Here is a 13,475-nt window from a genome sequence, read left to right on the forward strand (position 1 = left end):
CAGACCTCAAAGCTTAGCAGAGATCGTAAGGTCACTTGCTCATTTGAAATCCACCCTCTGACTAATCTTGCAAACCAGGATCAGATTTTAAGGGTATTCTAAATATCATTAGTTTCCTATGTAAAGAAAACATTACACACTACATATAAATATTAGCCTAATTCAAGATGAAACAATACCCAATTTCCTAAAAAAAGTAAGGGGAAAAAGCTGCAGCTCAAACAACCCTAAAGTGACTGATGCACTTTATCACAGGACAGCAGAGCCTACCAAAGCAGTTCCTAACACATTATCTAGAAATTAACAAAAAGACTTTGCCTTTTATAAGCAGGGACTCTTTTGCTGAGGATCAGATAATTGGATTCTTTGACAGCCAACTTTCCTGTAATTGCCTGGGACAGTTAGGCCTGTTTCAGCTACTATCACAAGATAGTGAGGCTTAAATAAAATCAGAATGCACATAGACTATTAAAATTCTTACTTTGACTGCTTTGCTCCTGCTCTAAAAAGGACAATAGCTTGTTTTTCCAGAGGCTGACTCACTGCTGCTGGTCATACAAGCCCAGAAGGAAAGAATCACAAGTACTGAACCCAGTTGGTCCCTTGAGATAAACATAGGCTGGATCTGTAGTGACCAAGAAAGGTAAACTGAACGATAGGCCTATGTTTTCTCTACCTGAAAGTAAATATATCAGACTGCAATTCATGCAATGAGAGATTTAAGGAAGAAAAAAAGAAAAAAAAAAACGGGGGCGGGGTGTAAGTCCTGCAGCATGACAGCAGTTATACCAACAAAGAGGGAAGTAATTCTTTCACCAAAGAACTACCATTTCAGCATTCCAAAAGTCTTTACTCACTTTTCTCTGCATCACTATTATTACTGCCATTTTTTTCAGTTGGCAAATCATGAAACTTTACAGGAACATATAAAGGTTCACTCTGAAATGAATCAGTATAAGTAAAGATACAGTTAAGCAGGATATTTAAATTATAAGCAGTAGAATTAATTTAGCAAATTAGAAAACTAAAAAAAGAAAAGCTTGGTGAATATTATGAGAATCAAGTTTAACAAAGTGGTTTTGCACACAGTGGATCAGCTTGTCAAAAATATTCATACATAATCTATATTTTATGTTAAACATATTGATAAAGTGCAGTACTCAAAAGTAACTGCACTTTGTGTACATCACCACAAACACAAAACTCATCCCCAGAAAATTCAAACCTACCGATTCAAAATTTTAAAATAACTCATCAAAATCCAAGATGTGTCATTAGATCTAGATTCTGTGCAAATGATAAACTAGAAATACAAAATACAGAATACATATACCAAAACGAATACAGTCATTTTCCTCCCAAGACCCTAAAAGCTCATGAACTAGAACCAAAAGTCAAAAACCTGGGTAAGGCACTCCAATACATAAGCCACTTCACAGAAGTTTTGTGTAGAACAAATCTAACAGAAGTTTTAAGCTGGTCGTTTAAATTAAATTAATAAACTGTAAGAACAAAGTAATAAAAAAGATCTGCTAGCTGCATTTTATTAGTGTCCTTGTTTAGGACCAGAACTTTTGTGGACGTTTAAAATAATGCAAAATTGTCCATCGTTAACAATGAATCCTGCTTCTAGAGTCAGATGATCTTAATGAATAGAGCAGACTAAGATTTTATACTTTAATGTAGGTAAATAAATTTTGGGGGTTGGGGGGTGCGTGGAGGATGAAATTATGAGTACTTCTGAAAAAAAAAAAAAAAATCTCACTTCAACTCCCCATTCAGTATAAAACACCCATATGACAGTTTGTCAATCCTCAGTTGCCTCCCCCTATTCTATTACAAATATGGTGCAAACTTAAAATGTTCCATATTTTGGATACATTTCTGCATGTAGCTTCTGATTTAGGTATGCAGATTACATAGCCATCTCTGATCAACAAGGGCATAACAGTCACTTATGGATGATGAAAAACACCACAGAAATGTCATTTGGCAATGCAACTTAGCAGTTGATTCAGTAAACAGTAGTCACTCCATCCACTGGAAGGAAGAAGGCAGTCCATTTGTCTTTCAAAATGCAGGATCACAGTATACAACATACTCAACTAACTGAATGATTCCGTTGTGGGTATTAGTCTTGAAAACTGTTTGGCTTTACCACTAGCTCTCCACATTTTGCTTTGGCAGCTACTGAGCTGAATTTGTAACTGTTTCCTTTGCACAACATAAATATTTCTTTCACAAACTACCACAGAAACACTCCAGTGTTTTACTGAGCTGAGAACCTGCATTTCTCATAATAAGCAACGTCATTATTTGCAGCACTTATTAGTAATGTGTAAGTTAGCAATCCCCTCTGCAAAAAAACATTAAAGACCACCATATTTTTACAACAGTAAGTCAGGATAATGGTGTCATGTTACTGTAAAGCATTGACCTTCACAAATTAAGGCACTTACCAGAGAACAGTTTACAGTGTTATCTGTTGTACAAGCAGCAAAATAACCTTCAGCATCTGCAAACTAATTACAGAATTTTAAATGTAATAATCTATCAAGGTAGAGTTATTAATAACTGATTTTTTTAAGAAAATAAGTTGTTTAATGCTTTCTTCCATAATTCTATCATAACGCCCTCTCTCCTGCCAGCCCTCCTCCTGAATAAACAAGAGAGCTTACAAGTTCAGTAAATTATTTCAATAATTCCTTGTACCTCTTGGAGAACCCCACTGAATTCAACTACCCAGGTATCAATGCAGGACCAGGCTGTTAAAATGCCAAAACTTGTTAAGTTCAGTCTGAGTGAGACTTTCTTCGCTAAATTATTGTGCATACATTATTAACAACAATCTTCTTGGTTCTTCGTTTTATTGAGGCAAAGTCCCTTTGCATAAATGCCTGGACCTCTGCCTTAGTTTCAACAAGGCTTAAGTTAGGGTGAGGTCAAGTATCATTTTTCCTCTTCCTTTCTGCATCTTAACAAGCACTACTACCTGACCTGCAGCTTGCTCCTCTACCACGCTGGTAAGAAATCTACTAAACAAAGCCTCTAATGTGGAAGAGGGATGAAAAGTAATGTTTACCTAAGCAATGATTATTGAAATAAAAATATACAAATATGAAAATTTTGTTCCAGATTAACAAACACAAACACAAGACATTTTGAAGGCACTTGTAATAATTATACAGTTTAATATTTAACTAAACTCCTTAGGGGAAAATAAATAAAGAATCTAACCGCACAGTACTTTTTTCTGTGCTGTTCTTCTGAAATATCCTATTATCAGAAGTAATGGCTACTTCCTACAAATAATTTAAAAAATTACTTTTCATAGGAAAAGAAAGAAAAAATAATGAGGTTCCAGTAGTGGTGTCATGAGTGCCACCCACAAAATGTATCAGATGGAGCACTCTTATTCATTGCTGTCCAGTTAATACAAGTTCATATTATATCTTTTTTTGACATAGCACTGCACAAGATTCAGTTGGTCAATATAAACACTACAATTCACGCTAGCCAACAGCCCTTTATTCTTACTAATGGAGTAATTTGGGCTGTATAATTGCTCTGTAGAACTAATCACCCTTTAGTGCTTTCATCATCCTTCTTTGCCATTATTGCCAGTAAAGGATCTGTAAAATTGTTTATTTCCCCATTATCTTATGAAGATCCTCAACAACATGAAGTCTAACACATGCTGTAGTATGCACAGACATTTGCTATTAAAAGCTGACTCCAGTAAAAATTTTTTGAAGATATCAGCCAGCTCTAGATGTTCTACATGTTTAACATGATTCTTTTTTTAAAACCAAAAGGTTTCGGTTTTGGGGGTTGTGGGTTTTTGTTCTTTGTGGTATACTTTTTTAAAATAAAAATCATTTGGCTTAACGTCATGTAACACTTAAATTGAAGTATGTTACGCCTACAGCTGTCACTATCAGTGAAGTCTAATATACCCACAAGATCTGAAGTCAGTTCCCTTCAATGCAAGCTATCTTCTATAATGACATGTTGATTAACAGCATGTTCTTGGACCACATTTTTTGTTATTTTAATGCAAGATTAATATCAGACCAAATGGTTTACTGCTTCCCGAGTCCTGCTGTTCAGCATTCTGAAACACTGGCACAGAACAAGTGCTCTTCCCAGAATCTCTTAATTTCCTTGGAAAAAAGTATTTCTGTATTATGACAATGATTTTAGACTCTTAACAGAAACTGCTCAGCTCTTGAATGGGCAACTGAAGGTCACTTATGCATAAAGGCTATAAAAATACAATATTAACAACAAAACCATAATTCTACCACCTTTCCTAAATGTAACTTTAAAACCCACAAAACCTCTTAACAAACTGGTCATAGTTCTGCCAGAGACAAAAAGAGTCCATAATAAAAATAAACTACAAAGTTTAAATACCAATTCCATTGGTTACAGATGCTGGGGAAGTAAAAGGGAACCAACAGCCAATAGTGACAAGTCTCACAAGCTCTTCTTAAAAAGATTTATCCTCTGCAACTGTCCAAGATAACAGTACCAGGCTAGATGGTCCAATGGTCTGGCCCAGTAGCACATTTCTTATGATTCTTGACACATTTCATAGTGCGTTTTCCTTTCTTTTCTTCCGCTCACAAGACTATTACGATTGCCGTGTCTTCCCATGCAGTGATTCAGTTTATAATTGCTTTTCTGAAAGCAGTTTCACAACTATGTAAACTCTGCTTTTCTCTAGTCCCTGTTTTAAGTTTTTTCTGTAGAAATTTCAACAAATATAAAAACATTTACAGAGTTAAAATACTTACAAAAGCTGCATGCCTTCCACGAAACCCACGAGTACACTGTTGCCTCCATGGTTTCCAAACAATAAATCCCAAGAGGTATAGAACAAACATGGATGTTTTTGCAAACGTACTGAAAAAAGGTTTGTTGTACTTTGTAAAAACATACTGTGGAAAGAAAATAATTGCAGTGTCCAAAATTACCAGTTAGGTGAGAATTCACAAAACGAATGAACAGGTTAAAATACATAGTCCGGAACAGTCTGGTTCTCAAAATGGCAGAGCTGTGAGTATTGGCATGTATGACCAAAAGACACAAGTGGCCCTACCCATTCTGGGCTAAGTGGCTAAGCTACCCTAAACACCTACAAGAAGGCACTGAGTCATTTTGTGAGATACAATGCCATGGGAGAAAATATACTTATTACTTGTATCTAATCAAGCAACATACTGATATGCCACTGAACTCAAACTGGACTGAAAATACATTTACATACAAATATTTTCTAAATGAAAGACCACTTTTATATGCAATAGCATAGTAATCACAAATTAGATTACTTTAAGCAACATTTCAGTAGCAATAGTGATTCCACCAGCTCATTGGAAAAAACATTTTATTAATGTAATAGCATGTTAAGCACAAACATTTTTAATTGCTTAGTTTCAAAACTGATACAGAACATAACTTAATGGCAGTTCAGACACCTGAATTTTACAAGAATGCATTAAAAAAAAATCCATTTCTGTTGCTAAAGCTCTGTTTTAAGTCCTAAAACTTAACACCAAGTAAATGCCAGATCAGTTTTCAAGACAGTGATTACATGAACTAAATTATTACAAACATGTCTGCAATTACAGGGCTTAAACTCCATGACCAAAGTTCTTTGGTCCTAGACTTCTAGATATTCTGAACAATATTCTACCATACCACCTAGCCTGCAATGTTACAGCTCATTTGCTACTTCTTGGGAAACATATGGGCATCATTTTAATCAAGATGGCAGTAAAAGAATGAATTCCCTAATTACAGTACATAGTTACGAGCTTATGTTGTTTAATTTTAAAGTCATCAATAACACCTTCTGTCTTGAAAGCAAAAGCTGCTCAGTCGAGCTTGTTTGTAACTTTTAGAGGATACAGGTTAGTTCACCAACCTAAAGGATCTAGTCTTCCCCGTACTGAAGAGGTAGTTAAATACTACACTAGAACACTCACTGAATGTTTGAGTGACCATGTTTTCTGCTGCATCTTTCTCTTAAATAGGGTTTTATCTTCCTTTAAGATGCATGGAACAATACTTACAGAAGTGAGTTCTGAAGAGGCAACCCATATCACGTCAACAAGGAGAAGAATGACAATTCCTAGAGCCATTCGCCTACGCTGAGTGGATGAACTGCTCTGGGAGCTCATTCGATTCATGATAAAAACCCACACCATTTGTAACCTATTCAAGATTAATAAAGGAATAAAACCCAAAAGATCACATTAGATGGTGACATACACAAAAAAAAACCCAAACAAACAAAAAAAAAACCCAAACCACCAAACAGTGGGGGCAATGAAAGGAACCCAATATGCCAGGAAACACATGCTTATGTTTGTTAAAAAGCTGATCTTTGACAGGTCTGGCATGAGATTTTCACAGACATTAGGAGCAATCAGAAAGTAAATCTCAACTTTTCAAGAATTTATCAACTGTTCTACCACCAAAGTAAGCAAAAGTAGGTAAAACATACAATGCCTTTTTGGAATTTCTAAGCTACTAATTCTGCAAAATTTGAAACCACTATGTTTTGGTAAATTCAGATACTCTAAGCTGACAGTAGAAATTGGTTTGACGCGTTGTGTCAAATACAATTCTACTACACGTAGTGAGAAACATGTTTAAACTTCAGCATTCAACAAACATTTCCAAAGACACAGCAACACATTTGGGTAAGTTATGATCCCTCAAAGCACAAAGTTATTCAAGGAAGAAAAAACCAAACCTCTAAATAATACAGGCATGTACCAATTCTAGTGAAAACCTATCAAACTGAGAGTAAGCATACAATATACACAACAGGAAGCTTTGCCTATTAAAAAACCCACAAAACACTGACAATTATTTTGACCATGCCCCAGTATGTTACATATAGGAGTAATTAATTAAGGACACCTCATATTCTGAGAGTCAAAACTATAGCAGTAAACTAGCTTTAAGCCTGTCATCTAGAACAAAAGTCATGCAGACTTGCCAGAAATTTTGACACACACAAACCTATTTTCTTTTTCCTGTACATACCTCACAGCTCCTAGAAGTCTTTGTTCAAGACAGTAATAGAAAGGTGTCAATTTAAGCAATTCTAGTGAATTACTAGAATAGCACAGCTGGGTTTAAATGCTTACAGCCAACTACTTTTACATAATGGAAGAGTCAGAGTATACTGCTCAGCAGAAAATTCTGAATATATGGCTTGAGCTGCAAAAATTTATATTAGGAAGACGACTATTTGCAGTTAAAACATTAACATTTATGTGGGAGATGAGCACTACAGCAGTAGGTAAACAGATCATAACCAGCTGTTCCTTTACTCTCAGTAGGCAGAGTATTTCTGCTTTATTCAATGCACAGAGTAAACACAAGAGAATAGAACTGATACTGTTTAGGTTGGCCAATAAAGTGGTACATTGTGACTTTAGAGGGCTTCACTTTGCACAGCTTGCACTGAAAATAAGTATTAACATTACTGAAAACACTAAAGCTATGTTAAGAGATCACTAAAATACTTTGCAAAAAATAAGAAAGGCATGGCAAAAAAGCTTTTTAAAATGTTGCTTGTGTTTTAACTCAAAAAAATTACAAGACCCACTGGATCTACTCCAAACAAGTGCTAATCACGAGCATACCAGACCTACATGTGTACTTCTATCCACTAATGCTACTTAGAAGGGGATTCAAATTTGTGATACAGCTTTCTGACTGTCCATTAGGAGACCTATATTTAGGAAAACCTTCAATTTTATGATTAAATTCAAATACAACTGAGACTGACATCTCAATTATCAGTCTACATATAGTAGACCCATTTACACACTCTCTAACAAACCACAGTAAAATATGTATATGGTAGTTCTATGATTAATGTTAATTTATTTATGTATGTATTTTAAGAACCAATTTATTAAGAAATAATTTGTTACAGATTACATAACATACCTTGCTAGAGAACTTCTCAAGGAGTCAGAATCTCATTCAACTCTACGGAGCAGCTCCTGACTCTCTAGTAAACAGAGGTGATATGCTTCACTAGTACAGTTTGGTGAATTTAAACTATACTTTGTTTTTTCCACACATGTGAACATACAAACATTTACTGTCTTTTCATTATTTACAAATCATTTATGAAAGACAGTGCTATGAAGTCTTCAGTGAGGAAGCTGTATTTCTTTTTCCAGACTAGCCTGTTCCTCAAACTACTGATTTACATGCCTAGATACACACCAAGTGCATTTGAGATCACTGCACCATTTCCTGCCTTTGACTCCTGCCTCTCCTTTGCAATACAGTCTCTGCCATGTTTATATCTTGACATTTTTTCCTCCATTTCTCAAAGGGCTTCCTTCCAAAGAAAAATCAACAGGCAAAGATCCTGAAGTAAAATTAAACCACTAGATCTATGCTGATATATTCCACGTGTGGGCATCAGTTCTGGATAATTATTCTGCTTTTCTGATAAAATGGTGAGACTGACAAAAGCAAGCACAAATCTGTAAGCAGGGAAGGGCAAAGTTATGAAAGACTCTGCACTGAATTGCAGTTTTTATTCGATACGGAATGAAGGGGAAAACATTTGCTCTTGAAGAGAGAATAAATAGGGATATTACCTTAAACCTGTGTAAGCTAACAGAAAAGCTTTCATGCTTGAAACCTTGTAAGGGTTTTTTTTGTTTGTTTTTATGAATTGATCTTATAGATACCACATATTATACTCTACAAACTTTGCCTTCATTTTATTATGACTAATAACCTACAAGCCATTACATTAAGCTATATTACACGTAGCCTGCAAATTGCTCATGTGTTTGCATAATATGCAGTAAAAAATGGAAGCTAGGCATAAAAGAGTTCCAAAGGAGCTAGAAGGAAGAAATCTCATTCCTTGTCAGGCTACAGTGCAACAAACGAACAGTGCTAAGGTATTCCAGAAATGGAAACCACTCCAGCATTTCACCAGTTATATGCTGCAGGTAGGAGGGGGAGAGGTAGCTGGAGACAGGAAGGAATCACAGCAGCCTGATCAGTTTGACATCTCTACATCAAATGCTCCCACTCCTAACTCCTCTGTTCTCATAACAAACTACTTCAAAGCATATACCACGTATACACTGTGAATAGATCGTGCACAGGTATTGTGCATATTCTGTAGTTGCTTAATATTATACTCAAGTAACCTAGATTAGGCTTGTACAAATCTCTTGCTTTAAGATCCCTCAGCAGGAGGGAAGTAAAGGATGAGTATCTAGTACATCTTAGCTAAGAGGCTACATATGAAGTTACTCAGACTGTAAGTACATGTTGCACCATTTCTTTTTTACCTGTGATAAGTTGATTTTAAAATTCTAATTAAACAGCCCATACTTACATCTTCAAGTTGAAGATTTTTACATGTTACAGTAATAGCAGCTATTACTTTCTCATCTGACTACAAAGTGTCTATTTAACATTTCTGTGTGCCTAATATACCCCTTTGCTTGGTTCTTCCATAACAAGAAAAAAAGCTTAACAAAGAAGGGTGACTACAAAGTCTTCATCATGCAGCACGATGCACCTTCAAGCTAGTAGCTGACTAAAAAATTACAAAGCAGCAATACCAAAATGCCTGTAATGTTCAGCAGAAAAACAAAACCCTGTTGAAACCCACACTGTAAGTCTTAAGACAGAATTAAAACCTGTAAAACTTCACACAGAATGCAAAGATATAAACTATCTAAACACTTACTGACAAATAAATCACTTATTAACAAAACACCCGTATTCATGAACTTGTAATGAAACACAATTTCACATATTTCTTTGCATTTGGTTTCTGTACATTGATGGTAATATGCTCTGATAAAAATGAACACAAAGAACAGGATTTTTCTTATACATACCTTTCACAATAACTGTAAAAAACAAACAAAAAATGCTGACTAACAAACTTCACACATCATGTCAAAGTGAAGATAGTCTCCTAAAAAGAAAAAAAACACAAACAAAACCAACCGAAGTTTAAAAAACTCTGTGTGTGTATATATTATGCACTTATCTTTGCAAAACATCTTCTAAAATCTTGAGTTCCACAAGTATCTGCCACAGCCCAAGTCGTAAATGTTAGGGGCATACAGATAACAGAATCTGAAGAATCAGTCCACATAACAAATACTAGCAGGACAGCACTGAATTACAGGGCAACAGGATCATTCACTATTTTTGTTATTTCAAAGAACATGATCCCTTTCTTATTAAATGGATATAAGAGGTTCACATGAGGAAGAAGAACCCGATGATTTTTGAGCTAGGCAGAGAAAGGCCCTATTTCTTAAGCCTACATTCTTAGGCAAAGAATTTAAGTATTAGAATTAGGAAGGTAGTGGAAGAGCATATAGGCTTCTTGTCCTTAAAATAATCTAGAAAGGTAAGACATCGCCATGTTACTTCTTGTGGAAGCCCAGTATCTTTACTTAATTTGATCCATGTATTATTACTGTATATAAAAAAAAAAAACAACACCCACCAAACCAACAAAAAACTTACATAAAACTTTTTTTAAATTTAAACTCAGATCCTATAAAGGCATTCAATAAAACCCACTTTTAAATTGTAACATAAGGAAAGAAACATCATACATAAGGGCCTTTGGAAAAAATATTATACTAAACCAACCGGAGGCGCATCTAATCTGCAACTATTTGCGAATCCAGATGTTGGCAAGTATGCGGCACTCCAAAAGAAGGCACAACAAAACTGGAACTGACAACCAAGAATAATAAAGCTGTAAGTTTTATTGTTTGGAAGAACTGGATTTTTTTTCTTTTCTTATTCATACGAAACCTTGTTAAGCTCTGCTTTAGGGATATCCTGTATCAACAGGAGTCGTACCCTGTATTAACAAGTCACATATTTGTGTGCAGAACAGAGGTAGCGGTAAGGGCAAAATGAAATGTTTACCCTAAATGTTGCCTTTGATTACCTGTCAACCATGACTGAATGTTTATAAACTGTGACTAGGAGGCAAAACTTAAACTGATGCTTTTCAGCTACTGCAAATTAGATTAAGAGGTAGACTATAAAGAGGGACCACAGAAGCCTATGATTCAGCCCCCACTGAACTCGTCAAGATTTACACACTGCTTAGCATCCAGCAAGTTCAAGCTCTTTACCACAGTTTACCAAATGACTGCAGCTGGTTAAAAAAAATAATAATTTGAAGATGTAGTTTTAAGACACATGCATGTGGTTATCCATCTTCTATACAAAGCCTATGCTCACTGTTGATCCTGAACTCCTACTTAGTTCAGCGCCCTCACATACAAACAATATCTGCTGGTCGTATTTTTCTTACACTACCAACTTAATTAAGATCAGTATCTCAGATAACCAAGACTTAAACCAGAAGGCTTCTATCCATACAAAGCTCAGTTTGTGTGTGCCTAATTTATGCACCCAAAAGAACTGAGAATATAGCAATAAAAAAAATACATAGAAAGCAAAAGAGATTCTTAAAAATTCTTCTCTTCGTGCACAGTAAACCAAGTATCATTAAGGGAAAGATACTATTTAGTTGCTTGCTTTCAGCTCCTACTTAATCCATATAATTATATTCAAGTAACCAGCTACAGAACTTGTACCTAAATTCAGTTATTACGCAGGGCATATATCCTACCTTCTATCAGCATGCAAGATCTGCTGTGGGCTGTAGTCCTGACTGGAGCTGATTACACAGAACCCTGTTCAATGCTTATTACCAATAATCAACCCATTTTAGGACAAAGATAAAAGTTTAGCATATTAATATAGCATCTGACACCTAAAATGAAAACTGTACAGACACTTCTGAGAACATGCCTTTATCCTTACAAAATGTTTCATTCATCATATGCACAGAATTAGGATAAATTTAAGCCACCAGAAGATGTTTAGGCTGAAATAGAAATGATGGTTTAGAAGTAAATACCGTATTCTACTCTATTAAATACAATAGAAACTTCAGCATATGTTTGCCTTTTGTTTCATTATTAGGAAATAAATATGCTTTCCACATGGTGTAACTTTAAGTATACCAGTTGAAATTTGACATTTGAATGAATATTCTTTAAAAGGCATTTCTTAATATCATTATAATTTTCAGCAAATAGCATGGAGATAATATTAAGTCTTTTTCTTTTATTTCATTTACCATTTTAACAGTGTTAGAGTTGATGCTGTCATCTTGTGGAACCATCTTTCAGCCAGTTACATGAAAATCTGCAAAAAAACATGAAAAAATATACTTAACTTTCCTTGTCGTAACATTATTTTGGTTTTAAAATGTTACAGTATCCTCGGTCACTTAAGCTGAGTCAATACTTTATTACACACAAAAAAGGTAAGAAATGGTCTTACTATGTAGTCTACAATCTAAGTCCACATAGTTACTACACTAAAGCCAAAAGGCTCAATAGCCTGTCCAGCTCTACTGTTCTGAACACGCAGTAAGTAACTTCTAAGAACAGGATGTATAACTCCATCATGGATACTTGACGCACAATCTTATTCCTACATCACTATATGTTTCTCTGTGCAGATCATCACTTCTTTCGTATTAAAAGTCCCACCCTAAAAGAGAAACTCATACGAAGTTCACAAAACATGAAAGAGCTTTGTACTATATTGACAGTCAGGGAAGAGAACATTATAAGTAAAAGAACTGCCAGATCATTACAAAACAGGAGCATCACTTCTAGCTGATCTAAAAGAAAACATCATCCCATCCCACCCCACCCCACTCAAAAAAAAAAGTACATAATAACAAGAACAAGAGATCCAGAACAGCAGCTCAGTCACAAACCATCATGCAAGGAAAGCAACTTGAAATTCTTCCTTGTATTTACTTAAGATTATTTCACATACAATTTGAAAGACAACATACCAAGATAAGGTTTGCACACAGAAGAAATGGGTTTAGTTTTTCCAGTTATACCAGCTGTTCCAATAATACAAGTTCTGGGATGCAACCCCCTCCCTTTAACATGTACTGTCATCAGGTGATTTTCATGTCTTATTTGATTACTTTCAAGATAAGATAAACAGAGACACTACTTTGACTCAACTAGAGAAAAGGTGAAACTGACAGACATTTTACACCCATTCTTCTAAATCTGGAAATGTACATGAAAGCAACATTAGTTTAAAGACAACTCTAACCTCTACTCAACTTCTAAGGGGTATCACATACAAAAGCAAAAGCAAGAATCTTCAGAAGAGATGGAAAGGTGAGTGTTATGCAATTACATGACAAGCAGACTCACTACAGCCCTGTAATTTTTACTCAAGGAAAGTTTCCTGTAGAATCTAGTGAAGCAAATGACCCCAAAAAAGAAACAAAAGCCAAGTTTTTCATTTCAGTACTGAGTACTGCAAGTAGAGATCACTGCTCCTAGAAAATAAAAAGTTATAAAAGATCTAAATTTGCA

The 13,475-nt window shown here is 35.2% G+C and overlaps 1 protein-coding gene across 5 annotated transcripts in view; it reads right to left on the bottom strand.

The window, feature by feature from the left end:
* The window catches only part of SLC35F5 (solute carrier family 35 member F5), a 39,332-nt gene that overhangs the window by 23,052 nt on the left and 2,805 nt on the right, over positions 1-13,475 (bottom strand). For 3 of the 5 annotated variants that reach the window (XM_037397170.1, XM_037397169.1, XM_037397172.1), the window contains exons 2-8: positions 12,200-12,267; positions 9,915-9,994; positions 7,978-8,041; positions 6,081-6,222; positions 4,800-4,943; positions 2,460-2,522; positions 858-939 (exon numbers count right to left, since the gene is read on the bottom strand). In XM_037397170.1, the coding sequence (XP_037253067.1) occupies positions 858-939; positions 2,460-2,522; positions 4,800-4,943; positions 6,081-6,215 (424 nt within the window). In that variant the 5' untranslated portion in view covers positions 6,216-6,222; positions 7,978-8,041; positions 9,915-9,994; positions 12,200-12,267. Of the gene's footprint in view, positions 1-857; positions 940-2,459; positions 2,523-4,799; positions 4,944-6,080; positions 6,223-7,977; positions 8,042-9,914; positions 9,995-12,199; positions 12,268-13,310; positions 13,447-13,475 lie in introns of those variants that run through there. The other 2 variants (XM_037397171.1, XM_037397173.1) reach the window with 2 other exon arrangements.

Source organism: Falco rusticolus, chromosome 8 (assembly GCF_015220075.1).
Source record: "Falco rusticolus isolate bFalRus1 chromosome 8, bFalRus1.pri, whole genome shotgun sequence".
NCBI classification, from domain to species: domain Eukaryota; kingdom Metazoa; phylum Chordata; class Aves; order Falconiformes; family Falconidae; genus Falco; species Falco rusticolus.